General features: G+C 38.7%; 2 protein-coding genes across 2 annotated transcripts; one reads left to right on the top strand and one right to left on the bottom strand.

Moving 5' to 3' along the window:
- Positions 1–1,081: 1,081 nt before the first annotated feature.
- spg7 (SPG7, paraplegin matrix AAA peptidase subunit) lies at positions 1,082–9,538 on the top strand. Its single transcript, XM_014473905.2, has 17 exons — positions 1,082–1,306; positions 2,319–2,421; positions 2,519–2,608; positions 2,696–2,937; positions 3,040–3,179; positions 3,284–3,386; positions 3,477–3,602; positions 3,719–3,881; positions 4,263–4,436; positions 4,519–4,643; positions 4,895–4,997; positions 5,317–5,427; positions 5,511–5,626; positions 6,115–6,271; positions 7,856–8,019; positions 8,109–8,186; positions 8,276–9,538. Exons 1-17 carry the CDS (start codon positions 1,082–1,084, stop codon positions 8,480–8,482), a joined length of 2,427 nt encoding a protein of 808 aa, XP_014329391.1. The 3' UTR covers positions 8,483–9,538.
- cdh15 (cadherin 15) lies at positions 8,500–27,012 on the bottom strand. The gene is made up of 14 exons (XM_005812550.2): positions 26,654–27,012; positions 18,133–18,300; positions 16,881–17,036; positions 16,374–16,518; positions 15,232–15,413; positions 14,693–14,821; positions 14,395–14,577; positions 13,410–13,654; positions 13,184–13,320; positions 12,209–12,439; positions 11,866–12,105; positions 11,111–11,259; positions 10,798–10,989; positions 8,500–10,376 (listed from the first exon to the last, which is right to left on the bottom strand). The coding sequence occupies exons 1-14, from the start codon at positions 26,702–26,704 to the stop codon at positions 10,176–10,178; spliced, it is 2,409 nt and encodes an 802-aa protein (XP_005812607.1). The 5' UTR covers positions 26,705–27,012; the 3' UTR covers positions 8,500–10,175.
- Between the last annotated feature and the right edge of the window lie 613 nt (positions 27,013–27,625).

Below are 27,625 nucleotides of genomic sequence, written 5' to 3' on the forward strand. Positions count from 1 at the left end.
TGAGCTTATATGAGAGCGTCATCCTTTCGCCTTAAACGAGAGTGCCCTCTGCAGGACGGTAGGAAGGTTTTTCAAAGTTTTTCTTTTTTTACTACAAAATATACAAAAATAATTAATTTTTTGGGTCGACATGGAATTTTTTTTTGGGGGGAGGGAGGGAAGAGGACATAATATAAGAAGCCTTTTTTTTAGATTTTTAATCCTGACTTTCAATCAAAAATGGCATCTTTTTTTATTGGATGTGAGTTTTGTGCTGAAAACTAATCTAAATGTCATAATTAACAAATATCACCAATTTATAGCATAATTTTAAACGGGCAAAATTAGAATACTTTAAGTACCTTTTCATCTGCTGATATACTATCACTACTTTTAATAGATTAATTAGTTTTATATTTTCCCTATATTTATTTTTAAAGCAGTGGAACACCTAAGTATTTTATCACAGTACAGATACCTACACCTTACCAAATTAGCTAAAGGCATCTTATCAGAACTTTGTTTGCAGAATGTGTTGGTTGTTACCAGGCCTAGGCTTACCACGACCCAGAATCCATACAAAATAGTCACAGCTCCAAATGTATACAGTTAGGATTGAATATCTACATTTGTAGTTATCTACATTGCGTTAGGTGAGTTTGACATATAAGATAAGATCACTGACATGTTTACACACTTACTGTTTATATTGTTATTTTATTTTTTATTCTCTAGAATAAATTAATTGATAAAACAGTTAAGATATAAGTATAAATGTGATAAACTACATAAAGTTTCTTGAAATATTAAAATCTAAACTGATTATCTAACTCTACTTGTGTGAAAACACGTCATGCCCGTCCAGTCGCTCTGATTGCTTCCGTCCCACAGGTGGCAGTGTTGCTCGGGGAGTTGCTTGGCAACCTTCCCTAAGCTGCAAAGAAGAAGGCTTGTTGCGGTTGGTTGGATAACATAGCATCATGCTAGCTACAGAGTGAGAGTTGGGTAAAAACAACTGCTCCTAAAATCGGTCTTTTGGAAAACTTCAGCTATGACTCATTTTCTATTAAGTTAATACCCATGTTCACCGATAGTAGACACCATGTCGGCTCTTTTATTGCTGAACAGAGCTGGAATCTGCAGACAATTCAGCAGATGTGTGATATGGACGCTATCAAGGCGAAACTATCAAGTTTTAACAAACAAAGTGATATCCAGTGAAGGCGCTGGTAATGTACTGTCCAGGTGTGCTAATGTCAGGAAGACACCGCATTTTCCAAGATCAGAGCGGACTCTCGCAGGTCAGCCTCAGAAGAAACTCATCCAGGTAAATCAGAGCGTGAATGACATGAGCGCCTTTCAAAATAAGACTCTACAACTTAGCTTCTGTTTGTGTTTGGTGGTGGAAATTATTAATGCTGTAAAGATTGGCCAGTTTGACGTTGCTACAGAGACTTTAATCTGCATTGTATCTCTAAAATATCTCTTATTGGGCTCTCAGAGTGTTCTGCCTGTTTTTATTTACACCCCTGTATTCAGGCTCATGCTGCGTTTCCACACTCAAAATTTTGTTTATAATTATAACAAATTAATTTGACCTGTCGCACTGTTAATATTATTCCCATTATCGCCCCATTAACTAGTTAAACTCTATTATTTTCAGCTACGTGTTGTATTAATTTAGAAGTTGTCTGTCAATTTCATTCATTTTTACGTGAATGATTAGAGATTGCATAGCTCTAAGTATAAAAAAAACATTTGTTTATTTAAAGTTGTCCAACTTTAATAAACGTATCTTAATCTAATAATTGCCACAGAATTAGCTATTAGGAAAACTTCTTTCCGTAGTTCATGAAATATACAAAAAGAGAGAGAACATAAAGAAAAGAGCAATATAGTATACATATCCACATAACAAACCTAATTCTTATTTTAAAAGTTTGTTCTTCTCACGAAATTTAGAATCCTTTTTTTGTATATATTTTTTGTTTCATCAGTGGCAACACACATTAGTGAAAGTTCTTCAGTCTTTTATGTAAATGTGCTAAATATCAATACAGTGTATTGTTATCATCAGGTCCTGGTGGGTGAATGGTTTCACCTTTGTCCCAAGAGATGATGTCATTTAGACCCCACTGGTGTTTTACTCTGTGCTCAGTCCAGTGGTGTTGTACTTACCCCGTGAATGCTTTTTTGATTTTTTTTCTGTAATTTTCCATTATTATTGTCATAATAATGACAACCCTATCAGCCTGTCATTATGATGACAGGCTGATAATTGTAACAGATTATCAACCTGTCATGTTGAAACTTTTGTTTCCTTTGGTTGTCTATTTCAGAGTCTTCTCCACAAACCTTTGAGTCCTGACATGGTTGGACTCAGCAGAGCGTTAATCAGAAGCAACCTATTAAGGAATCCAGTGGGTTTATTAAATTTATTAGGTACACAATACATTTACTTACTTTTTTAAATCTATATTTTATCCTGTGCCTGTCTTTAAATGCTGACACTTTATGTTAAAAATGTCTTTACTTTTAGGGTCAACTAACTTTTTCAGTGCGTCTCAAGCCAATAAACAGAAAAATAAAAGTTCTGGCCCAAAGGGAAAAACTCCTCAGGAAGATGAAGGTATGTGATGAACAGATTTAGCTGAAACACATTTTTCATTTATATGTTGTTCTTCACATGCCTTTTACGCTCTGCTTTATATTTCAGAGGAGAAGAAACGGCGTGAGCAGGAGGATCAGATGTACCGCGAGCGCCTGCGGACGCTCTTCATTATCGCAATCATCATGAGCCTGCTTAACTCTATTAATACCAGTGGTGGCAACATCTCCTGGAATGACTTTGTCAACGAGATGTTGGCCAAGGGTGAGGTGTCCCGAGTGCAGGTCGTTCCTGAGAGTGACATTGTAGAAATCTACCTTCATCCTGGGGCTGTCATCTTCGGGAGACCTGTAGGTTGTTTAGGCTTTAGTCATGGTTGACATTTGAATCTGAGCAGCAGGTGAGATGTTCAGGCTAACATGTCATTTCTTTCCATACTTCTTGCTTTGCAGAGGCTGGCACTCATGTACAGAATGCAGGTTGCAAACATTGATAAGTTTGAGGAGAAGCTGCGAGCAGCAGAGGAGGAACTAAATATCGACACTAAGGACAGGATACCAGTGACATACAAACGCACTGGATTCTTTGGAAAGTAAGAATATGTATTTTTATGAGAACAGGAACATTATGTGCTCACACCCTAATAATTTGCAAAGATATTAAGACCAATTTTGACATTCATTGTCATTTTTACAGTGCAGTCTATGCTCTGGGAATGGCTGCTATTGGGGTGGCTATTCTCTGGTATATCTTCCGACTTGCAGGCATGGGCAGCAGAGAAGGCGGCTTCAGTGCTTTTGTGAGTTACGTAAAGAACAGTAGCTGCTTATTCTACCATTGTGGTGGGAGAGCCTGATGTGTTAACTCTGCTTTACAAAAAACTCAACAGAATCAGCTGAAGATGGCCAAGTTCACCATTGTTGATGGAAAATCTGGGAAAGGAGTGAGTTTCAAAGATGTAGCTGGCATGCATGAGGCTAAGATGGAGGTAAAGGAATTTGTTGACTACCTCAAGGTAAGAAGCCACACTTAGACCACACTTTTGCATTGATTTCAACCCTAAAAACCACATTTTAAGTGTTTAAATAGAGATGAAGAAGTCTAATATTATATTCAATCTATTGTTGTCAGAGTCCAGAAAGATACCTGCAGCTGGGAGCCAAAGTTCCTAAGGGATCGTTGCTGCTCGGGCCTCCAGGATGCGGCAAGACCCTGCTGGCCAAAGCTGTAGCAACAGAGGCCCAGGTGCCCTTTCTGGCTATGGCTGGCTCTGAGTTTGTGGAGGTCATTGGAGGTAAGTACCAAGCATTGAAGAAATAACCAGAAAATCAACAAAAAAAACTGTTTTTCTCCACAAATTACTGGGATTTAAAGAAAAACTTAGGTTTTATTAATATTGATTACAACTTTGGACATTTTTGAATGGGTTGTATGCTTGTATAAGAAGATCTATTGGTTTTTCTTTAAGTCCATTGTATGTTTTGGTACTTTGTTGTATCCACATGACATACTTTTCAAATGTTTTAAAGAGAAAATTATTGCTTTAAAAACTGTATCCTTTAAAGAGATTTGTTAAAAATGGCTCATAAACCACTTTTCGACAGAATGCCCTTAACAAAATAATTGCAACAAGAGCTTGATAATCGATTGTGACTTGCACTGTGGTTGTGTGTAGGTCTCGGCGCTGCCAGGGTCAGGAGCCTGTTTAAAGAGGCCCGTGCTCGGGCGCCTTGCATTGTCTACATAGATGAGATTGATGCTGTGGGGAAGAAGCGCTCCACCAATATGTCAGGTTTCTCCAACACGGAGGAGGAGCAGACTCTCAACCAGCTCCTGGTGGAGATGGATGGTGGGTGAAGTAATATTTTGTGTTTTACTTTGTTGGGTTGTGAAATGACTTAATGACATGTTTGAAATTATTTTTTTGGCAGGAATGGGAACAACAGACCACGTCATCGTTCTGGCCTCCACTAACAGAGCAGACATTTTGGATAATGCTCTTATGAGGCCAGGCCGGCTGGACAGGCACATCTTCATAGATCTACCTACACTGCAGGTAATTTAAAGCAACACTGGTGATCTGGTGAATGTAATTGGTTCACAATTGACCAAAGTCTTCCCAAGAATAATTCAAGGCCTTCAGCATCACATTTTTAAAGTTGCTACTTTCCAGCAGCTTTAAGTTTTCTTCTAGTTTTTCTCATAAACATAACTTTCGGAAGAGCTTGTTCCTACTAGCAGGTCATTAAGCTTTGGTAGGTGGTTTAGCTGGTGAAATCTGGTCTTATGTTGATTTTTCTCTTTCAGGAAAGGAAGGAGATCTTTGAACAACATCTAAAGATCTTGAAGTTGACCCAACCAGCTAATTTCTACTCTCTGCGGCTGGCTGAGCTCACCCCAGGCTTCAGTGGTGCATGCATATTATATCTCTTTTGTCCTTTTTCTGCTTCCATAGTAAAATCCAACTGAAGGATTTTGCCGTTTTACCTTTAAAACACTTTCTATTGAAAGTGTACACACATTTGTCACTTACATGTAGCAGTTTTTTTTAGTTGATCCGTAACAAAGTTTATAGTTGTGTTATTTCTAGCATAACACTTGTTGTGTGTGTTTGGGGCCAGTAAAAGTTCGTGCTCATGTTTGTATTGGAAGTAGTAAAAAAGTTAGGAAAGATTTAAGCAGCATTCATGTCCTCCCTGTGATTACAAGGCCGTACTTTCCTGATGCAGGTGCAGACATTGCAAACATCTGCAACGAAGCTGCACTGCACGCTGCCAGAGAGGGGTTCAAGTCCATCGATACTTTTAACTTTGAGTATGCTGTGGAAAGAGTGATAGCAGGTACAGTAACACAAATGTTTTGAGAAAATGCCTTTCACTCCTAGTTTGACCACAGTAAGACCGAAATGCGTGTGTTTGTCCAGGGAGCATAAAGAAAAGCAAGATTCTGTCTAAAGAAGAGCAGAGGGTGGTTGCCTTCCACGAGTCTGGACACGCCTTAGTCGGATGGCTGCTGGAGCACACCGAGGCAGTGATGAAGGTAGTTCGCTGCTTATTGTAGCTATCATAATTAGTGGATTTATATCTAAATGAATTGAGACATAATCTTTCCTTTTCAGAAATTTTTTTCTTCCTTTGGTTGTAAAACATTTATTTCTGGGATTTTTTTAAGAGAAGGAACAGAAACGACTGAAACATTTTATAATTTAAGTCATTCTCTGAATCGAACGAAACCCAAAGTAGACACGCAAAGTGTCTGCCACCTTTGCGAGGCAGAAAAACAACTCCATCTCCAGCAGGTGTTGCCACAATAAATGAAGCTTCAACTAGGCCTCATAAGTTTGTTGAGGCTTGATTGGCAGTCATTAGTTTCTTGCACCCTTACTCAAGGCAGAGGAAACACAAATAGTGGGATTTCATATATAATATTCTTCACTGTTTTTTTATTGAGACCGGTAACTCCCTGAGAGTTAAGGTTAATGCAGATGTACAAATTATGACAGTGTGTTTCTGTGCTGTGTTCCTGAGGTCTCCATTGCTCCGCGAACGAATGCCGCCCTGGGTTTTGCTCAGATCTTACCCCGCGACCAGTACCTGCTCACCAAGGACCAGCTGTTCCAGCGCATGTGCATGGCTCTGGGAGGAAGAGCGGCCGAGGCCATCACTTTTAACAAGGTCACCACAGGTAAGGATGTTATTTTTTAACGTAACCTTAAAATCACAGTACCACATGCTTCTCCTGGTTTTCAGTCCAGGAGAAGCGGTGTTGCAATCGCTGATATTAATACAAATTCACTCAGCATTTGCAAATTTTGCTCAGACTTGCAATTTTCACCGGTCATCTCAACTTTTCCACAAATCTTTTCTCCAGCTGAACAGAAACAAAACTGAAGTTATTATCTTTGGTCCTAAAGAGAAGCGATCCAGAGTCAATGCACAGATTCAGGTTATTACAACTAAAACCTAGCGATCAGGCCCGAAACCTGGGAGTAGTGATGGACTCTGACCTGAACCTTCAGGGCCACATAAAGGCAGTCACAAAAGTCGCCCTTCTATCACCTGAAGAATATCTTCAGGATTAGAGGACTTTTGTCTCAACAAGATCTAGAGAAACTCATCCATGAGTTTATCTTCAGTCGTATTGATTATTGCAACAGCGTCTTCACAGGTCGGTCCAACAAATCCATTGAACAGCTGCAGCTGATCCAGAATGCTGCTGCTCGCGTTCTCACTAAAACCAGGAAGATAGAGCACATAACACCAGTTTTAAAGTCCCTCCACTGGCTCCCTGTAGCTGAAAGAATAGACTTTAAAATACTGTTGTTAGTTTTAGTTTATAAATCAGTGAATGGCTTAGCACCACAATACATTAAAGATCTGCTGTTGTTTTATCAACCTTCCAGACCTTTCAGGTCTTCTGGTTCTGGTTCTGCTCTGCATCCCCAGAAGCAGAACCAAATGAGGAGAAGCAGCTTTCAGCATCTATGCACCACAAATTTGGAACAAACTTCCAGAAAACTGTAAAACTGCTGAAACACTGATTTCCTTTAAATCTCAACTAAAACCCCACCTGTTTAGAGTTGTATTTGAAATGTAATCAATTACGAATTTAATGATGGCATTTGACTTAATGTCATGTTTTGATTGTTGAGTCTATGTTGCATGACGCTGTGTTTTTGTGTTTGTAATGATGTAAAGCCCTTTGAAATGCCTTGCTGCTGAAATGTGCTATACAAATAAAATTTGATTGATTGATCTGACCAATCGTCTTAACATTTTCTGTATTTCCTAATTTTCTGACTAATCACTGCAACTGGGGAGAATTTTAACCAATCCCTGTTCCCTTCTAATTTAACTTCCTGTTTCACATTGTGTCTTGAAAGTGGAACCTACAGTATAAAAGCATGTGTGATGCTAAATGGCAACATTTGCTTTTTTTTGTAAAAAGTATTTTGAAATATTCTGTACGATTTGCTTTTACTGTGTACACAACCTTGGGCATAACTGATGCGGTGTACGCATGGGACATGTCCCCCACACTTCCTGTATCTGTGCCCTCCGTCCCCCACACTCTCAGTTGTTATAACTGTCTAATTAGTTGTTAAGATGTGGTAACTTGATTTCCAAGCTGGCTTTAAACGCACCACCAGTGTATGCATGCTGCAACACCTTGGAGGGACTGGGTTTTGCGTAGCTACCACATCCATTGCTGGATTTTTCATTGTGACCTAAGAACAGATTGTGAATCCTCCCCCTTGTGTCTCTCCAGGAGCTCAGGATGACTTGAGGAAGGTGACACGTGTGGCTTACTCTATGGTGAAGCAGTACGGTATGTGCGACAGTGTGGGGCAGGTGTCGTTCCCTGAGACAGAGGAGCAAGGTGCCGTCGGGCGCCGTCCATTCAGCCAGGGCCTGCAGCAACAGATGGATCATGTGGGTTCTTGATTTAATTCACCATAAATGTGGAAAATGTGTCATTATTAAGTCCTTGAGTTGATGATATCTTACGTCTGCTCTTACAGGAGGCTAAGATGCTGATAGCTCGTGCTTACAGACACACAGAGAAACTGCTGCTGGACAACAGGGACAAACTGATCCTGGTTCGTTGCTCCATTTCTTCTTATATTGTCATTGCAAAAATCCCCATATTTAGCATCCATTTTCTAATCTGCCATGTCTGTATTTATAGTTGGCCAACGCTCTGTTAGAGTGTGAGGTGGTGAACTATGACGACATCGAAGCCTTGCTGGGCCCGCCGCCGTTTGGGCCGAAGAAGATCATCCTCCCACAGAGCTGGGTGGAGGCAGAGAGGGACAAGCAAGACACAGAAGAGGATGAACCTCAACCTCCTCCTCGCAAACATAGAGAGGACGACGTTGATCCGCAGTTAGTCTGATTTGTTTCTGATTTGTGTTTTTTTTTATAAGCTTTTTATAAGCTGCTGCTTTTTGTCCCTTCATCAGGAACTGGTGGAGCGTTAATACGAGCAGGGAATCCTCATAAGGCTTGTTCTGACAGTAAAAGTAAAGTTTGAAAAACTATTGCTGCTCACCTTCCAGATTTGATGAATTTCTCTACAACTTTAAGAATGTTGCTGAACTACTATTATTCTCACAATGTTTGCAAAGTTTGAAAGAAAGCTTTCTCAATCAGGCTGCTCTTCATATACAGATTGTGTAGATAATGTTTTCTTTTAGAATGTGCTGTACATGTCTGTTTATGCAAATGTACTGTAGCAGATTTGTGTCTGAATTTAGGGAACAGATGGCTCTTAACATCTGCAAGAGGCAGTAAAGATAATGTAGGGCTATTTATAAATACAAGCTACGCTCTCCGACAAAGTTTCATTTACGTTCAACTAAAAAGTTCACATTTACATAAATGCATCATTCTGCAGCAAAATGGACATACATTTCTGTGGTTAAATGAAGCCGTGTACAAGCCAGTAAACTTGCTGCTAAAGCAAGCACTAAAAGGAAAAACATGACTGGGCCTAGAATATAAGTCTTTATTATGTTGTTAGCAAGCATGAAGTCATTCTAAATACTGTGTAATGTTATAAAAGGGTTGTGTGAATTTTTGCTTCCAAACAATAGATAAGTGAAAAGGCACGACCTTTCAGCCTTTAAATTTTTTTTTAAAAACAATTAAAATATAAATGCTGATATGAGAGACCTTTGCTCTCAGCTGTCGTAAGTGAGCTATTACATTTTCATTTCTGGTTCTGTCAATCTCATTCAGTTCACCCACAAACTTCACTGAAGATAATTCATAATTTTAGTGAAGGAATTTATTATTATTTTTTTTTTCATTTTATTGGGTTGTATACAAAAGACTCATTTATACAGGGAAAGAAAGTGGAATCAATTAGAATGTTTTATTTTATGAGGAGGGATTGTAAATTGATAACAAAAATGTGTTGCCAAATATTTAAATAAATATTTAAAAGCCGTGCCACTTTCCAGGCAGTATTTATTCTTGGTCTAAACAGATAAAGTAATGTATGAATACATGGGTGCACATGAATAAATAAAGCCAGCTTTATGAGAAATAAACACTTTATTTTAAAGACACCAGTAAAATCTGAATTTATGCAACATTTATAAAAAACCCACTTGAACTCTTTACCTCCAGGTAAGATATTTCTGAATGTTCCATGTTGCTGTCTGTAGAGCTCCCTTAAAGATTAACAAATGCTGGAATGGAGGGTTTGTTGTTGAACAGAAAAGCAAAATATTAAAGACTCATCTTATAAAATTACGTATGAAAAAAGAAAATGAAATGTATAAAAACAACAAGTATTTCATGCCTTTTTAGTGCGTCGTTAGTAAGCTGCAAGAAGATGGACAGACATTCTGCATTCAGCAGGCACAATTGCAAATGACTCACTTCACAAAATGCTGCATTAAGTCACCTTGTAGGGTTGTTTTTCCAATAAACTCAAATAAGTCACACTCAATTCAAGTCCCATTCACTTTTTTTTAGAATCCTGTGTTGGACTGAAATTACTTTCAAATGTGTCCAGAAAATTAAAAATCACCTCAATCATGAAGTGTGCCCTAAACTCCACAGATCCTGTTCTGTTGGCTTTAACGTGGGTCGTACATATTGGCTAGTTTCTGAAAGCGTGGTCCCCAGTCGTTGAGGTAATCGTAGTCCTGATCTCCGTCTGAGCTGCCCGAAGCGATGGAGCTGAGGCTGCCAGCCACTGAGCCTTCTCCCTCGAAGTCGTAGATCAGGGCTGTATCGTATGGAGGCACGTTTGGATCATTGTCAGCAGCCTCCAAGCCCTGAGAAGTGCAAAAATGTTTTTTACCAAGTTGTAAGAAAATCTACAGGAATGACGGGTCACAATTTTCAACAGATTTGTGGTGAAGTCTGCTTTATATGCAACACCATTTGTGACATTATTTAATAATGGATGTTGTATTTTTATCGTTTATTTTTTTCCTCACCTTTCCACGATGAACCTCATTTCCTTTATGAAAATGTAAGTAGAATTTAATCTTTAAGCAAGAGGTCAAATTCTTTCTTGATTTTACTGAGCTAACAGTTAATTATGAATAAAGATTAATTTTTGATCATTTTCGACCAAATCTGTTCATTTGGAAAATACTCATTTGATCCTCTTTGGTATTTGGTTTTTAGTTTATTGTTTAGCTATGGAGGCTTTTTGTCTTTGAAAGCTGAGTAATAGCTGGAGCGTCTCACTTCATTGATGTAGTCCTCGATGTCAGTGGGATCTGCGGGAGGCCGCCGGGGGTAAGTGGGGGAGGGCAGGTTGTGTGGGGCGTCCTTCCTGAGGGGCTGCTTGCCTCGAGGAAGGCCAGACCCCGGGTAGAAGGACCACGGGGTGGGAGGCGCATCACGGGGGTTCCACAGCAGGTCAATGTTGAAGGCGTTCTGTCAGGGTGAGACGAGGAAGTGTGTGCTTTGATGTTGCATTGATAATACACAGGCAGGAAACGCAGATCTGCAGCTTCGACCTCAGCAGGTCACCATCACGTCTCCCAGTGAGTCTTACTTCATCCTCCTCACCGCCTCCCTGCTCATCGTAGTTGAGGATGTTGTCGCGTATGTCGTCCTCCGATTCCCCTACAAGCAGACCTGATCCTTTCTTTATGTGATGACGTCTCCCACAGGCATTTATAGCCACAGCCAGGAATAGCAGCACTACAAACAAGAATCAGTCAGTTCATATTTGATCAAATTACCGCAACCAACAAAAGAAATCAAGGTTTACATCTCATGTTTAGAGTAGACCTGAGATCCACTTTAAACTACCTATTCACATCTCATCCACGCTTGTTTGTCACAGTTCCAAGATTCTTTTTGTAATGTAAATGAAAGTCTGGACATGATCTATGTGAGTAGCTGTTTTGTTTTTGTATTTATCTCCTGACTTTTTTTAAGGACATCTGCCTTACTTGAAAGATAAGTTCTGTTATTTTTTCTAATTTTGAAGAGTTGCTGAGAGGAATGTGCTTCTGAATGATGTCATTTATCTGGAAACAGAAAATCATGGTTTCCTAATTAAAAGTTCTATGACACTGATTAACTTAAAAAAGTAAAACATACATTTAAAAAGCACGTCAGGTACATGCTTAGAGTAGGAACTAGAGTAGAAATGGATATGTTTGTTAGAGTTCAGTACATCACACTGAGCTTCATTTTTTTTTGGATAAACCACTTCAGCTTCAATCTGATCTTTTGATAAAAGGAACTGGATTCATTACTTTCTTTAGAGTTTAAAAAGTATTTCTCCAGCACTGCACTTACCAAGTAGAAGAACACCAGATGCAATGATAATAATGAGAGCGATGAAGCTGATTCCCACTCTGGAACCTAAGAAAGCCCCTGCCTCAAATCTACAGTCACCATATGTGTCACAGAGACATGCGGTGACATTGACTTGACTTAAAGCACTCTGAGCTGGGCTGCCAGAGTCTGTGACCCACACAGTGACTGTATACTCTCCAGCTTCCAGCTCTTCAGTGGGCCGGAGGATTGCATGAGTATCTGGAACAGCAAACATGGAGAAAGAAAAAATATGAGGACACAGTTCTGCCCTGAGAATCACAGGAGGATCCATTATGTATCTACGGCCCCCACACTTTCCTACCGTTGACTTTAGTGACAGTCCAGTTTAACAACAAAGAGTCAGGAATGACAAAAATGAAGGGAGAGGCATGTGGAGAACGATCTTCATCCACAGCAGTTAGTAAAAAACCAGGAGTCCTTCTGCTGTCACCCGTGCATAAGAAACGGCTCAAAGGGAGGAGCTGGGGAGGGAAGTCATTGGTTTCCTCCAGGATTATGCTCACCGCTGCAGAGGCTGAAACACCACCAGCATCTGCACAATCGAGCATGAATACAAAACATCACAACAGTAGAAAATCTACAACATGATCATTAACATTTCATATATTTAAAATCCCCAATTCCTAGAGGAATTGGGGTTTTGATATGTGCATAGAAATGTACTGATATGCATCAGTGTGAAGCATATCAGACTAATGACCCACAAATATAGTCATACACTCTCAACTCCTTACAACCTTATTTAAATTAAATTTTCATGTCAAGCAGATTCTAAACCAAATAAAGGTTATTCACTTAAATGTAGCACATAGCTTACAAAACATTTACCGTAGTTATCAGTTTTCGGTTAATTATTCAGCCAAATTAGATACAACTGGCATAACTCTGGCCACTAGGTGGCAGCAGAAGCGCTTTAATACTATCATTTGTTAATGTGTTGTGATTAAGTTCCATAAAGTAATTATTTATTAAACTGTTAAAAGTAAGTACAGCCTTATAACCATAGAAATGTACAAAATGAATGAAGCCCTTGAATTTAGGAGGAATACTTTCTCAGTTACTGCACGTTTTATATGATGTAGCTGTACTCGTTTACTAAGTACCTCTGAAAACAGTTTGAAAGTGAATTCAAAGATTGCAGCTTTTACTTAAGGAGGAGGGAAGTTATTTTTTATCAGTTTCTTTTTTGTTGTTGATTATAAATGTTAGTGATTATTTATTGCCTATAACATAAAAAAACCCTTCAGAGATGTCTGTGTTGTCTATGTGAACAGACCTGTAACCTTGATGGCTGCACTGTAAATGTTGTTTTCGACATGTGGGGATCTGATGTTGAAGGATCTTCTGAGGAAAATGTTTCCTGTTTCTCGGTTGATGTCCAGCCACCCCTCAGGGTCTTTGCTAATTTCAAACCTTATACCACAAACAGAATGGGAAAATCAGTCAATACTTCTTATTGATATGTGGCGAATCATCACTTCTGCAGTGCTTTACGTTCATACCTCAGTTCAGAATGGTCCGGGTCTGAGGCAATGTTGCTTTTCAGCAGCTTTCCGGGTTTCTCGTTCTCGGGGACCTGGATCAGTATGGGGTTCTCCTTAAAATACGGAGCCTCATTCTCGTTGACAACTGTGATTGACACAGTGGCAGAACTCAGACGTAAGTTGGGCACCTTGATGCTCAGAGAATTGATATTTTCCACAGTCAGAATCAAGTTGTGCTCCCTTTTGACTTCATAATCTAGGGGCTGCAATACAGCACAGAAAAGACAGTTTTATAGCTTTGCTGCTGGACAGTAGGGATGTATACAACATGTCTACCTACTTTATGTCATGTAAAATTCAATTAAAAGCATAATGCAAAACATAAATGTCATAAAAGAACATTGCTTGTTCACCTTTTGGTTTACATATGAACCAGTAGATGGTAGTATTTAGTTGTGTCTGACAAGCTCAGCTTTTCTAGGAAAGGAAACTCTTTCCTGTGCTGCACAGATTGTCACTCTGAAAATATTTTTAAAGATGCTTGAAATTTTAAATTGTCTAAATTAAAGGTACTTTCTAAAAAATCATGTGCTTTGCAAAAATTGTTCTTAGTCTGCAAAGTCACAGGCAATTTCACATATCCTATTTTTTCCGTTTGTTCTCCTGCCAGTTAATGTGGATTTTTTTTTATAAATTCTGTACATTAACAGGAGAAAATGACAAATTCCTAAAAAAAAATCAAATATCATTAAGAACATGGGAGAGCATACTGTATAGCTGTAACTTATTTATTTATTTTTTTCAACAAAGCCTCTTGTGAGGCTCTAACCCATCTAAAGCTCCCCTTAAACTTTTCAGTTTTAAAACATTTTACATCTCAAACTCAAAGTACAAATTTGATTAAAGGGAATGAAAAAAGCAACGTTTGGTTCTTGAATCACTTAAATGCATAAATGCCACCAATCCTAATCCGTCCCTAGAAAATGTTTCCCGGGTCGCATACCTTCACCACAGTCAGGATTCCCTGGTTGGTGACTGGATCTGTCTGGATGGCAAAGTTTCCAAATGGGTCATGAGATACTGTGTATTTGACCTCCCAGTTTCCTGTTCCAGGGTCGTCTCTGTCTATCACGCTCACTCGGCCAATCTCAACGTTGTAAACGTTCTCCAGTGCCTTAATGTTGTACTACAGGCAGAGCCAAAAGCACAAATCAAAAGATTTAACTAATGTCATTGCTTTCAGCTTGTACAGTAACAAGCTGAAAGCCACATTGTTTTGTGATCCATTAGCTCAAACTCACTGAGGTAGGGTGGAACTGTGGTGCATGGTTGTTGATATCCGATACAGTGATGATGGCTACAGCATCACTGATTAATCCGTCGCCCCCCATATCAGCAACCCGCAGCTTTAACTTGAACTCCTTCACCACCTGGAACACATTACAACATGTTGAGAGGAATCAATCAATAATTCAACAAAAACTATTGGGCCAGTGGTCAGGAGGATAAATGGATTGCACATGCATAAGAATGTTTCATTTCTGCCATATTTACAGTATTTGATTGATAGTCAATATTGAAAAACATTCCAGCAATAATTCATAATGCTCTGGGTACAAATCTTTCTGATCTTTAAAATCAGGATGTTAGTGTCCCACCAAAGTGCCAGATCTCAAAAGTTTTCTTAATGTGTAGTTTTACTGATGTTTAAAAGGAGTGCAATGGCTGATGTACAAACCAAGAGGAATATGGTACTGCTCATCCTCAATAGAACCCTCATTGCACAATGTACAAATTCAGTGTTTCCTTTTATCCACCAGTATCTCTGCGTTTTATTTACCTCTCGGTCTAGGCCCACATCTCTGATGTAAATAGCTCCTGTTTGGTTGTTAATACCAAACATAGTCTTGTTTACAGCATTGGGAGGAATGCTCTCCTGACCAACGATGGAGAAGCCCAGAGCTGCGTTTTCTGTCATTGGGTCATCTGCATCTGTCGCTGAGACTGACATCACCAATGTTCCTGTTGAGGAGATTTGAAAGTTTCAGCCAGAGAGTGAATTGTGTGTTTGAGTACACTAGTTAGCAGTGGAACGATTAAGCTGCTCTGATTATTGTGTCTGACGTGTAAGTTGCAGCTAGATGCAGGAAGACACATCATAGGGTACAAATGAATCATTGCTTCAAAAATGGTGAGATTACTCATAATATGTTGATTGATTTTTTTTGTTGTTGCCATGTGTAATGTTTGCTGATAGTTTTTACAGTGAGTATGATTCACATTGTCCCTCCGATGTGCTTTAAAATCAGCACCTAATTGCCATGATAAATGATCGCCTGAGTGACATGCTCAAGTGTATGTATGTGAGAAAAAAAATCTGAAAAGCAAAGGTATTACTATTTTGCTACTAGAAACAGATTTTGAGTTAAGTCTTTCAATGGAACTCAGTCTTTCTTCACACCTGAATAAGTTTTGGTTTAGTGTTTACACCATCACCGTAAAGCCTGGTAAAAATCAGCCCCTTGTGCTACATTTTGCTTCCTAAGAGAGTCCGGGGTCTATTTTTATGTGATTTATATGTATGTCTGGTCATCTAATCTAGTCAGAGTAGTAATTTAGATGTTAGCATACAACAAAAAAAAACAATACAATAATAATGAGCTAACGTGGGCACAATAGGCTGAAAGAGACAGAATTGAACTGCTGCTTTATCATGACACCTGACACACATCTCTTTCACCTTGTTACTTCTGACCTGACATTTGTATAAAACTATTTACTTAATGGATACAAAACACATAATATACAGTGAAAAACCTGCCACATTTTATAAAGTACTTGTTGGTTACGTTGTACATTTTTAAAGCACTTGCCTTAAATAAGGGTGACAATATAGTGTTTTAAACTTAAGGTGACTTTTTAAAGAATAACATAGATCAAAAAGACGAGAATTGTCAGCCTTTGAATAATGTATTTCTCTACCTGGGACAGAGAACTCATGGACTGATCCAAAAAACTGCTTTTGGGTGAAAACGGGCTTGTTGTCGTTCTGATCTAGCACCACTATCTCAATGGTTGTGGGGTTCTCCAGTCTTTCTCCACTGGGGGACAGGGCAAATGCCTTCAGCTACACACAGAGACACAGCAAGAAGTGTTTTGTTAGTTACATGTGTGATTTATGAAGTTATTTCTCAAGTTTTCCACAAAGGACAAATCAAACAGCAGATAAGTATTTTTATATGTATGAGAAATGACCTGGCAGAATAATAAACTGATCATACATTCATGAAACACTCAGATATCTCTCCCGAGATGCCCATAACAGCCCTGGAAAACTGACCTCTAACCGTTTGTACTGGTGTTCGACACAATGATATGTGAACTTAGGCAGAAACATGAACTGGAAACACATGCAAACTCCTACAGAACGCTTTACGGTGTATTGTATAGCGAGCTGCTCTGGGTGATCGTTCTTTAATGAGGTCTTACCGTGAAGCTGCTGTGCTGCTCTCTGTCCAGCGGCCTCTTGCTCCTGATCATTCCTGTTTTATCATCAATCTCAAACAGGTTTTTGGGCTCCTGGTCCACCCCTGGTCCCTCTAGCTTGTAGATCACCTCTCCTGAGAAGATTTTGTCTGATTTGATCTGGGCAGAAAAACAAGAAAAAGTTGTAGATCATTAAAACCCCACAGGAAACCGGGTAGCATATTCTCTGCTCTCTGTTAGGAGCAGAAAATATGCTCCGAACACCAGATGTGAACACAGGGGACAGCAAGTCTGGAGTGTTTAAACTCAGAAGGTCCTTCGAGATTTCAGACTAATGATAACAAGGAGTCATTTTTTGGATTTTGTTTCGATTTCTTCTGCTTTGTTTATGTCACACGTCACTTTTTAAAAGTAACTCAGTGGCTCTACTTGAACTGAAAGATTTACACCAGCAGTCTGTGTCAATTCTAACGTAATATTTATATTTCATTTGCCCATTAGACATAAATTTCACTCCAGCAGAAAAGTATTCATCACTCACCTTGATGAAGCCTTCAAATAATGTAATTAAAACAAACTAAAGTAAACAAAGAATAAAATGGATTTACTTTTTGATTCTGGATTAACATTTATTACATCACACATGTTATCATCAAAACTGATGTCATGAATGAACTTGATGTTTTCACATCTGGATACACATAAAAATTGAAATAATAAATCATTTTAGCTCAAATTATTCCATTAAGTAATTCTGACTTTTTTAGAACATTGTGACTAAGTACTAAAAGTTAAATCTCAGTAGTTTTTTAATTTAAATTTCTTAATATTTTATACATTTTGATATGTTATTCCAAAAAAATCAGAGGCGCCTACCACTAAGAAATTAGTTCAAGAACTTAAACCTTGCAAAAATATAGAGATAACCAGAGTAAATAAATGGGGAGTTTTCAAATGATGATTACATTTATTAGTGAAAAAAAAGCTATTCGAAGTAATTTGATTCTTTCCCAAAAAGAAATTACATCCGCATCCTATCTGCCTTCCTTCTTAAATTGCGAATTAAATTTGATTTAGGATCTGTATGGCACTAACTTTGAATTTTGCCTTCCCCCCAAAAAATCCTCAAAGATGAAGTTTGTGGTGAAAAAATTGTAGATAGTTTGATGCCTTTGTCCTATAATTGACAGTGAGTGTAAAAATGATTGCATTGCTGAAAACCAATCATATAAATGCTTTGATGTGACAGTTTTACCTGGACCAGGTCTTCAGGAACAACTCTGCTGTTCTCTGAAACTCTGATGGGGGGGATGATCCAGTCTCTCTTGACTCTTATCATCCCCTTTCCTTTATTTCTCCAGAGGTAAAGAGCGTGAAGGTCCTGCTCTGCCTCATTGTGGTGATACTCAGCAGAGCTACAGACCTGAAGGAAACATGGTTGGCAGTAAGTCAGATCAAAATTGTAGCTGAAATACAATTTTAAACTTCAGAGGCCTATGCTAATTTAAGATAAACTTTATATACTGTAGTGACACATATTTGCAGCTGCTTAATTTCCTGCTATGCTTTGATATTCCCTATGGTCAGGCAGAATGGATGTAATGCTGAGGATAACTAATGTGGAATCTGCTCAGTTTCATGTTTCACACACTAAAATCAGCTTGCTTTGATCTGGGTGCAAAATTATTTCAGGACAAGGAAACACTAACGCTCATACTCTTTTTACAAACTCTCCATCATCACATTGCTGTCAGGAGTGCAATCACACATAGACACACACATGTGAGAGACACACTCCCACAGCAGCTGTCGACAATGGATTTAGATCCTCTGCTTTCCCACCCGCATTCCCACCCGCACTCACAAATTCCCCTTTATGCTCAAGCTCTGCACCTGACTGGGAGTTTGGGATCACCTTACGGATTTGCTCCGCTGTACGAATTCCACAGGCACACTCATTTGCTCACTTTCTCACACTGTGGGATCACATATACACTATATGCATGACCACCAATCAAACACCCACTCCCACGCATGAGATCATGTACGTGTTTCCTTTGGTCGCTTCCTGCTTGTCTCTGAGATTTCACTGGAGTCAGCATTACTTCTCACATGTTTAACAGCTCAAAGACATAATCCTCTGGACAAGGAGAACATGTTCATTTCTGTGTTTTCACTCAGATGTAACTGAATACACATGATTAACCTGTCCCAATGCATGCATACCCTAATTGTGAATAAATCTTCAGGATGTGGCATAGTATGAATGGACTGAGATCTTGGGTGTGCTGCACAGATCATCTGTCATGCTGCTGCACAGTGCAGAGAAGAACGGCAACCATGACTGGCATCTGCAGGCCGAGTCAAAAGGAGGCTAATCTTAGACCATTTTATATCCCCGACCTCCATCTATTTAACTCATTCTGTCCATTAACGTCGCCCCACTCTGACACGTTTACACCCACATTCCAGTAGTCCCCGTCATCCTCACAGGTTCCTTCTGGTGTTTATATATTTCCATATTTAACACCTGGTTTTTATTAGCGCATATACTTCCTCACTGTAAAACATGTTCCGGGTATCTACTCAGTCTCAAAGTCAATAACAAGCTGATTTCCAGTTGTGTTTGTAATCATTAAACTTAGTCAAGCATCTTATACTTCCTGAAAATTAGCACATTTAAGCTTTGAGGACCACTCTTTTACTTTGAGAACATGAATGAGTTACTGATTAAAAATAACCCAGTTAATGAAACATTTACACTCCTTTGTGACAGGTAGTTGGGGGTGTTTATGATTGGAGATTAATTACTTCTTAGGATGATGGGAATACAATCAATTTTACATCAAAATTTTAAGGAAATGGTCTATTGATAAATAATCATGCTAGACAGGTTTGATGGATGTTTCAGATTTTTGGGGGTACTGTGGGAAAATTCTTAGCCATCAGCATGTAATCTGAAGTACATAGCTGACTGGATTAAGTAAAAAATATTAGTTTATAAATTTAAACATGTAATATTAGATCTGAATCAGACAAGTTTAGGAAGGCTCTGGGTTATTTTTTTTGTCAAACTGGATTCTGTTTCATATGAGCTGGACCATTTTATCTTGTAATGTGTTTTTGCTTTTTCTGAGATTCAGAGTTATATAAATACACAAAACTAACTTACATTTTTAAATGGATGAAATCCAGTTTGACCACAATCTGGGTATGTGGTGATAAGATCCTGATTGCTGATAGGGCCACAGAACCCCAATTATAAAAATCTGAACCGACCTATAAGGATCCAATTAGTTAACATCTGTATATTTCAATTCTCTAAAGAAATAGATTTTTATGTAAACCTTGAACATTGACTTTTAAAATGAGTACTAAATAGCTGAAGTTGTGGAAGCAACGATAAATTTAAAGTGTTTGTCAAGGCTGCAGTATGAAGGAACCTGCATTGTTCACTTACTTAAATACTTCATTTGAAAGCCTTTTCTATTTACATGGGATCCTCAAGACATAGAAATAAATTGTCTGCACATTATACCAGGTCAACTGCTTGGTAAAGCCTAAAAATGATGTAAATGACTCATCCTGGAACCAAAATACAAGTTCCAGGCACAACATAAACATACCAATGCAATCAATCACATCAAGTTTGTTGCTAATCTTTGATGTACTTAAGACCTTACATACCAGCAAAGCTTCATCCACCTAGTGTCTTGTAATAGAAAATGTACTTTTTTGTGGATTTTTGCAATAAATAATGGAAAGTTCATCTAAGGTTTCCTTAAACTGTTAAAATCTTGAAATTGCTGGAAAGTCTGTCATTTTAGAGCAGGGGTCTCAAACTCCAGTCCTCGAGGGCCACAGTCCTGCAACTTTTAGATATGCCTCTGCTGCACCACACCTGAACAGAATAATTAGGTCATTAAGGCTCTGGAGAACTGATCTACACAAGGAGGAGGTCATTAAGTCATTTCATTCCAGTGTTTTGTACCTGTGGCACATCTAAAAACTGCAGGACTGCGGCCCTCGAGGCCTGGAGTTTGAGACTCCTGTTTAGAGCAACGTTTTTTTTAAGCAAAGGCAATGTAGAAAAGTGACTTAATGGGAATTTTTTTGGTGCATGTAAATTTTTGCCACAAATGTAAAATAGTAATAATTTTAAAGAGGGCACAATAAAGAGAGAAGTAAGACAGAATGACATAATTATTGACAAGCATAAAAAAGTTACATTTAATCATTTCATGAGGAAGAACGCCGTTTGGAGAAATGGAGAACATGGAAACTATGTTCAGATCAATTTGCCAAAACCTAGCCTTATAAGTACAGTAAAGTTATTCTGCAGATGCCTTGACGATTGCAGTCCTTCTATGACAAAAAATGAACAATGAAGGAAACAACTCACACAGTAAAAAATAACTTTAGACACCACATTGTTAGGAGAATAAAGCATTTTGGATTAGAGTTACGATATGTCATATTTCCAAGTTTAATGGACGAAGATTTTCCATTATACACAACGGCCACGAGTTCCAGCTTTTCTTGAGACACAGAAAGGAGAACAGAAACTTTTACAAGCACCAAAAAGTAGCAAACAGGCAGCTTGTAAATTCACACTTCCTGTCAGAGCGCCATACTTTAGAAAACATGACATTATGTTGTGCACAGTGGCTCCTCTGAGTAGCTGCACACTGCTGTAATGTTTTTACCAGACAAGGATGCAGTACCAGCAAAGTGTCACGTTACCAATTAGACCAGTGAGGGTCTTTTTCTGACAGGCTGGGTGATGACACCACATGCTGCAGGTTAACTGTTTCAGAGCCTTTTCCCAGATACTCTGACTGCTCTGCCTCTCAGACGAGTCCACATCTTGTTTGGGGATGATTTGGTCTCACAGCAACCAAAGGGGAGGATTATTTGGCAGGATAATCTTTCCCAAATTCAAGAATGGCTGCACTTTCCCAGTGGTGTGTTGAGAGGAACATTAAGACAGATTAAGCTAAGAGATCTCATTCTCTTAGGGGAATACATAATGTAGAGTTCTCTTTAATCAAACACCCCAACACTTTCAGTTTTATTTGCAGTGACAGCTTTCTTGTTATGTTTCAAATATACTGTATGTAACAAAAAAAAAAAAAAAAAAAATCAAGTTTATATGGTTCACATGTAGTCCAAAGTGACATTCACAGACAATCTATCAAACATCTCTGATGTAAATTTTCTTTTGAGAAAACAGAACAAAAATATAAAATGGAAACCAAAAACTCGCCTAACATCACAGTGGGGGAGCAGCTGCATAGCAAGGGGAACCACAGAGGTTATGTAGCTTTATGGTTTCCAGCAATCAAGATGGCGATGATAATCACAGCAGCAGTAAGTCAAAAGACCTTTTAGAATTTATATGGAAATTTGATGGGAGCAACAAAGAGACCATTAGTACTATTTTCAGGGCACATGAAGGTAACGCAGGAACAACAATAGAAAGTTGGGCAAATTGCTCACTGAACAGCAGCAGAGGGAAAGCCTAGCGAACCTATTTTGGAAAGTTGAAAGTAATTTTTAAAAATAATTTTGGATAATATATGATGTAGGGATGGGTGTTTGTAGATGTCGAGTAGAAAAATCCTTGCTGTGGGGTGGATTCGTGTTTATATTCAAACTTGGTACTGTAGCTATGTGGATATTTTATTTCTTTCTAAATTTGAGTAACTGACAGATAATACAGGCTTGAGGACACCTTAAAACTGTCCTGGTTTTCATTTATACTGTTTTATTATCAAAGTGATGCAAAAGCCTGCTGCAAAACATTACTCATAATTTTTTAGATTATGTTTGAGGATATCTTTCTGAATAAAAACCCCATTCAGTAAGCTCATGTAAAAGCATCAATCAGTAAGCTCATATAAAGCTTACTGAATGATGTTTTCATAATGACATCACCTTTTAAAGTTTGCAGACATAAACAAAAGGTTCTGCTGCATGTCCATTACATCTTTTTCTTTCATCTGCAAATTTAATAGTCACTCAACAACGTGAGTGAGTTACATGACTTAGCAAAGGCAGACTGTCTACTTGGCCAAAGGCCAAATGTCCGACAGGTGCAGAAGCCAGTCACTTCTGCTCCTCAGGCACACATTAACTAAACATACTCTTTGCTAAGTCATGTTAGCTTGCTATGAGCAGAGCATTCTATTTGTGGTCCTTCTACAAGTATGTCCATTTACCATGGAGCAAATGTCTGAGCTCCAAGAATGCAGAGCAAGGTCATGGCTTTAAGCTGATTGTTACTCACAGTTACAAAGTTCCATGACAATGCAAGTGGAAAATTAGATCTTCCTCTCTTGTTGCTCATATGAAAACATTAATCGCATTGTCTTTTTTGAGTTAGCACAAAATACAATGCTGGAGAAAAATCACTGATTGAAACAAGTAGCTAAATGTGAAACTTGGTTTGTGTAATAAAATAAAAAAAGTTGTTTTTCAGAAAAATCAGGATGTTAGCAAGGAGACAACGCTTTTAACAGGCAAGGAACTCCAAATAGGGTTTTCACACAGTTCTTCAAAGTCTTTTGATTACATACATATAAAAAAAACAGTTCAACTGGAAACCCCATCATGACTTTGCAGCTGGCTTACTCTAATGCAGGACCTTCAGATCAACTGAGCAGCTGGTCTTCCATTTCTCAGTCTGTAAAAAATAATGAGGTAACACAAAGCAAAGGAAATTAACTTCTTTGTTCATGTGACCCATTTTATGAAGCAGACGTAGTTTCGGTAACCTTTGCTCCTTCTGAAACTCTAGAAAGTTAAAAACAGCCTGCAGGTAACAGGCGAGGCGTAAATTTAGACTCGAAATTCTCTGACTGACTCGTTTCGAATGAATGAGACCACAGCGCCAGCTGGTCACTGCTGCACACTCTGGATTTATACCTGATTTCATGGTCCAGGAGAAACCCACTACTAGTCTTTCCACAAGGAGGCACAAATGGCGTCACGTGTGCATCTGGCAACAGCTGTGGGTTCTGCCCACTCTCCACCAAAACAAACACCCAACAGGCCTGAACCTCTCACTTCAAACACAACTAAAAGATATCAGGTAACACATATGAAACCCTCAGCTTAACTGAGAGGTGTAAATGGCTACAAGGATTTCATTTTGGTCGTTAACTTATTAGAGAACTTATTTTTTGCTTCTGAGCCATTATTTAGAAGTGAAGCAGCAGAGAAAATGCTTTTTTGTCCAACACCATCACGTATGATCCACCATAAAAAGAAAGTAGAACGTTGTGTGGCTGACTGTTTTGGACAGTTTCTGACAATCTTTCTAAAGTTTTATTTGAACTGTTTTTTTTCACACATTTTCAGTTCAGTGGCAAAGTATTTTCAAAGAGAATTTACTTTTGTTTGCTGATGCATTTAACTCTCCAGGTTTTAGAGGGTTTCTGATACAAATGATGATGATCAGAAAAAGTCTGGATCTTTATTGTCTACTTCAACGCACCTGAGTCAAATATTGAGATCATTGGCAGAAAGGAAAATGGAGATCTTGACAGCCAACTGAGGAGGTAGTTCAGCCATTTGATTTAGGTCTGTTGGACCAGAGGCACATCTAAAAGCTGCAGGACACCGACCCTGGAGGACTGGAGTTGAACGCCTCTGAGCTGAAGGATGAGTCATCTTAAAAGTACTGTGTCTGGCCTCTGATGAAATTTTCCCCTTTTTCTAAAAGGGACAACTGACTCAGTTAAAAATGGGACAACTGGTCACTGCTGCACACTCTATATACAGAAACTATTATTTTCTGTCTATATTTTTGTAAGACTCCTTTCACTTTTCTAATTTTAAACTCAAAACCCACAAAATCTTGCCATAGGAGTAGACCAGGGGTGTCAAACTCCAGTCCTCGAGGGCCGCAGTCCTGCAACCTTTAGATGTGCCTCTGCTGCACCACACCTGAATAGAATAATTAGGTCATTAGCAAGGCTGGGAGAACTGATCTACACAAGGAGGAGGTAATTAACATTTCCTTCCAGTGTTTTGTACCTGTGGCACATCTAAAAACTGCAGGACTGCGGCCCTCGAGGACTGGAGTTTGAGACCCCTGCATAAATGAATAACAAAACATCCGCAGTTCAAAGAAAAATCCAAAAGATGTCCAGAAAGGAAGAATAATAATGTATTGAAAACACTTTAAATGTTTACAAGAAGGTTTGACTGCCTGGAAGCAAATAATAAAGAAATTAAGGAAGGTTTTAAGTCTTTAAGACACACTGAGTAAAAAGATATTACTGAACAACAGTTTTGTCCAGGTGGGAACATTATTTTTATTTTATTTAGCTTTCACCAAGTTGGGTTTTATTATCCTTTCTCAAAAATTGTAAAATAACAGTATGTAAGTTTTTCCTATTCAGCATTGTGGAAAAGAATCATTTCATTCTTTTAAATTTATTTATTTATTTTACATCTGGACAAACTTAGATCAGTTAAATCTATGCTAAAGATATATTTTAGATTAGACTATTTAAATCATACTTTGTGATCAGTGATGCCTCCATTTTACCAAAGATAAAAATAGAAATTTAATGATATTCAAACCCACTCAGAAAAAAGTGGGTCCAGAAGTAAAAGGATCTAGGGATGAAGACAGCTCTGTCCTTTTTAGTTTTTGAATGAAGTATATGTTTTGGCACATGAACTCAACTTGGAGGGAGCAAGTTAAAAATCCTGATTTAGGACTGAAAAGCCTGTTTATTTATACCTAAGATAAGGATTCCAGTGAAGTTCGGAAACATGTGTCACTAATCTGTCACAACTGTTTTTTAAAAGTGTTTTTATTCTCCACAATCAGCCAAAACTGTGGACAACAAAAGAATCATCCTTTTTCAGTGACCTTTCAATCAATCGATCCCTGGAAAGCTGCAGGAACAGTTAGCAGGCAGAAGCAAATTCAGTAACTGAGAAGACGTGAGTCACTTGCACAGGGACTCCAACATGCATGGATCACAGCACTCCCACTCAAGAGTCGTTGGAGGCCAATTCACTCGTCTGCTCAACCTGGGCTGAATTACTGATCCAAACAGAACGAAAGACTGATGGTATTTGGAAGTGTCTTTGGAAATAAGGCAGTTTACTTCGTCATCCATTTTAAATGTCACGCTGGCGTCTGCAGACGCAGGATGCCCCGAGTCCTCTCTGAACACATCTGGGGTCTCGTCTTCTTCAGAACACTTCATCATCCCCTCTCCAGTGTGGATGAAATGTTTAGCTCAGCCGAATGCTCTGATTGCAGAGCCGGCGTCTCGCCTCCATTGATGAAAATAAGTAGATGTTCAATTGAGGACATCATTCAAGTATAAAACATAAATTGTATATCTCAGGAGGGGGGCAGCAAGAGGTTGTTCTTTAAACAAGATCATGCTCTGCAGAAACGGCAAGCTGAAAGAAGGGGAAGGAGAGGGCAGTTGCTTCAAATGGTACAACTAAAGTGGAAATGGCTTATATTCAAAGAAAGCCAAGTAATGTAAGCCAAGTAACTGCTATATCCTGAGACTTGTTCTGATGATTCATTGCAATAAGAAAATCAGAAAGAATATGCCTTTCTCCTAGCTTAGACAGCTGAGCTTTAAGGTCAAGAAAACAATTTAAAAAGGGAGAAACCAAAGTTTAAAGGCGTTTTATCCTTTGAATCTATACACAAAGACCAACTCTGAAACTTTTACAAATTATCACATTCTGTTCATTTTTATTTACAGCAGATTTACAAGAGATGTTTTTCTTACCTGACAGACCAGCAGACTCAGCAAGCAGCTCATCAACCTCCACAAAGCCATCCTCAAACCAGGAACCTCACTCTACACAGACCTCTGACCACAGCCAGATCTTAGCCTCCTCTGTGGCTTCACTGCACAAAAAAATGGCCAAAACAAGTCAATTTCCAAACCTTTCTCTATCTTTCCTTCTCTGTCCTTCCTCCGTGCAAGTCTGTCCTTCCTTCCCTCTCCCAGCATCTGTCTCCAACAGCTCCACCCTGTCCATAGCTGGGGTATGTCTCACAGTCGTGGGGTAAAAGGGGTTAGAATTTCAGCAGCAGGCCTCCAATGAACCCCAGCACATGTGCTGTCACTCACAGGCCTGATGGAAGAAAGAGAGAGAGAGAGAAGCATGAAGAGAGAAGTGAAGCAGCTGCTGGCGATGAAGACAGGAAACAGCGAACCAGGATGTTAATTTTTTTCTAAATAGCAAGACAAGAATGCAAAGAGTGGGATTAAAAATAAGTCCAAAGAATGATGCGAGTCAGAGTCTGAATTTTAACTTTTGTTTTCCTTCAACAATTTTTGTCTACTATTTAGAAATATGTCAAACTAGGTAAAAAGTATAATTCAACAATTTTGGAGTAGGGTAAAATTAATTTCTTGTCCAGATTTGGATGGAGGCATTAATACCAGAGATTAATAACCATGTTGCATTTGGGCAATAGAGAGCCACACACAGTAGCAAGAAGGGAGCGAAGCTTTGAGTTGGAACAGGGAAACAGATGGTCTGGATCTGTCTTAAAGTCTAAAAATATTCAGCACCTCAGAAGATCAAAACAACACCGCATTGTTTTCATTCATGAGTTAAGAGCACGGGTCACTTTTCAAAAACTAACGACAAAAGCTGCACAGGGTGGATACACTTCTAAAAAACCTTGGTTCAACAATAGCAATAAACAGATATAAAACTGATAAAATAAATAAAAAAGCCCCTTTCAA

Source organism: Xiphophorus maculatus, chromosome 4, assembly GCF_002775205.1.
Source record: "Xiphophorus maculatus strain JP 163 A chromosome 4, X_maculatus-5.0-male, whole genome shotgun sequence".
NCBI classification, from domain to species: Eukaryota; Metazoa; Chordata; class Actinopteri; order Cyprinodontiformes; family Poeciliidae; genus Xiphophorus; species Xiphophorus maculatus.

Coding starts and splice junctions, on each gene's coding strand:
- spg7 (XM_014473905.2), top strand. CDS start 1,082: ATGTCGGCTCTTTTATTGCTGAACAGAGCTGGAATCTGCAGACAATTC. Junction 2,422..2,518: donor GGGTTTATTAAATTTATTAG/GTACACAATACA, acceptor CTTTACTTTTAG/GGTCAACTAACTTTTTCAGT. Junction 4,644..4,894: donor TAGATCTACCTACACTGCAG/GTAATTTAAAGC, acceptor TTTCTCTTTCAG/GAAAGGAAGGAGATCTTTGA.
- cdh15 (XM_005812550.2), bottom strand. CDS start 26,704: ATGGCTTTGTGGAGGTTGATGAGCTGCTTGCTGAGTCTGCTGGTCTGT. Junction 17,037..18,132: donor TTCCTGAAGACCTGGTCCAG/GTAAAACTGTCA, acceptor TTTTCTGCCCAG/ATCAAATCAGACAAAATCTT. Junction 13,321..13,409: donor CCGGACCATTCTGAACTGAG/GTATGAACGTAA, acceptor TTGTGGTATAAG/GTTTGAAATTAGCAAAGACC.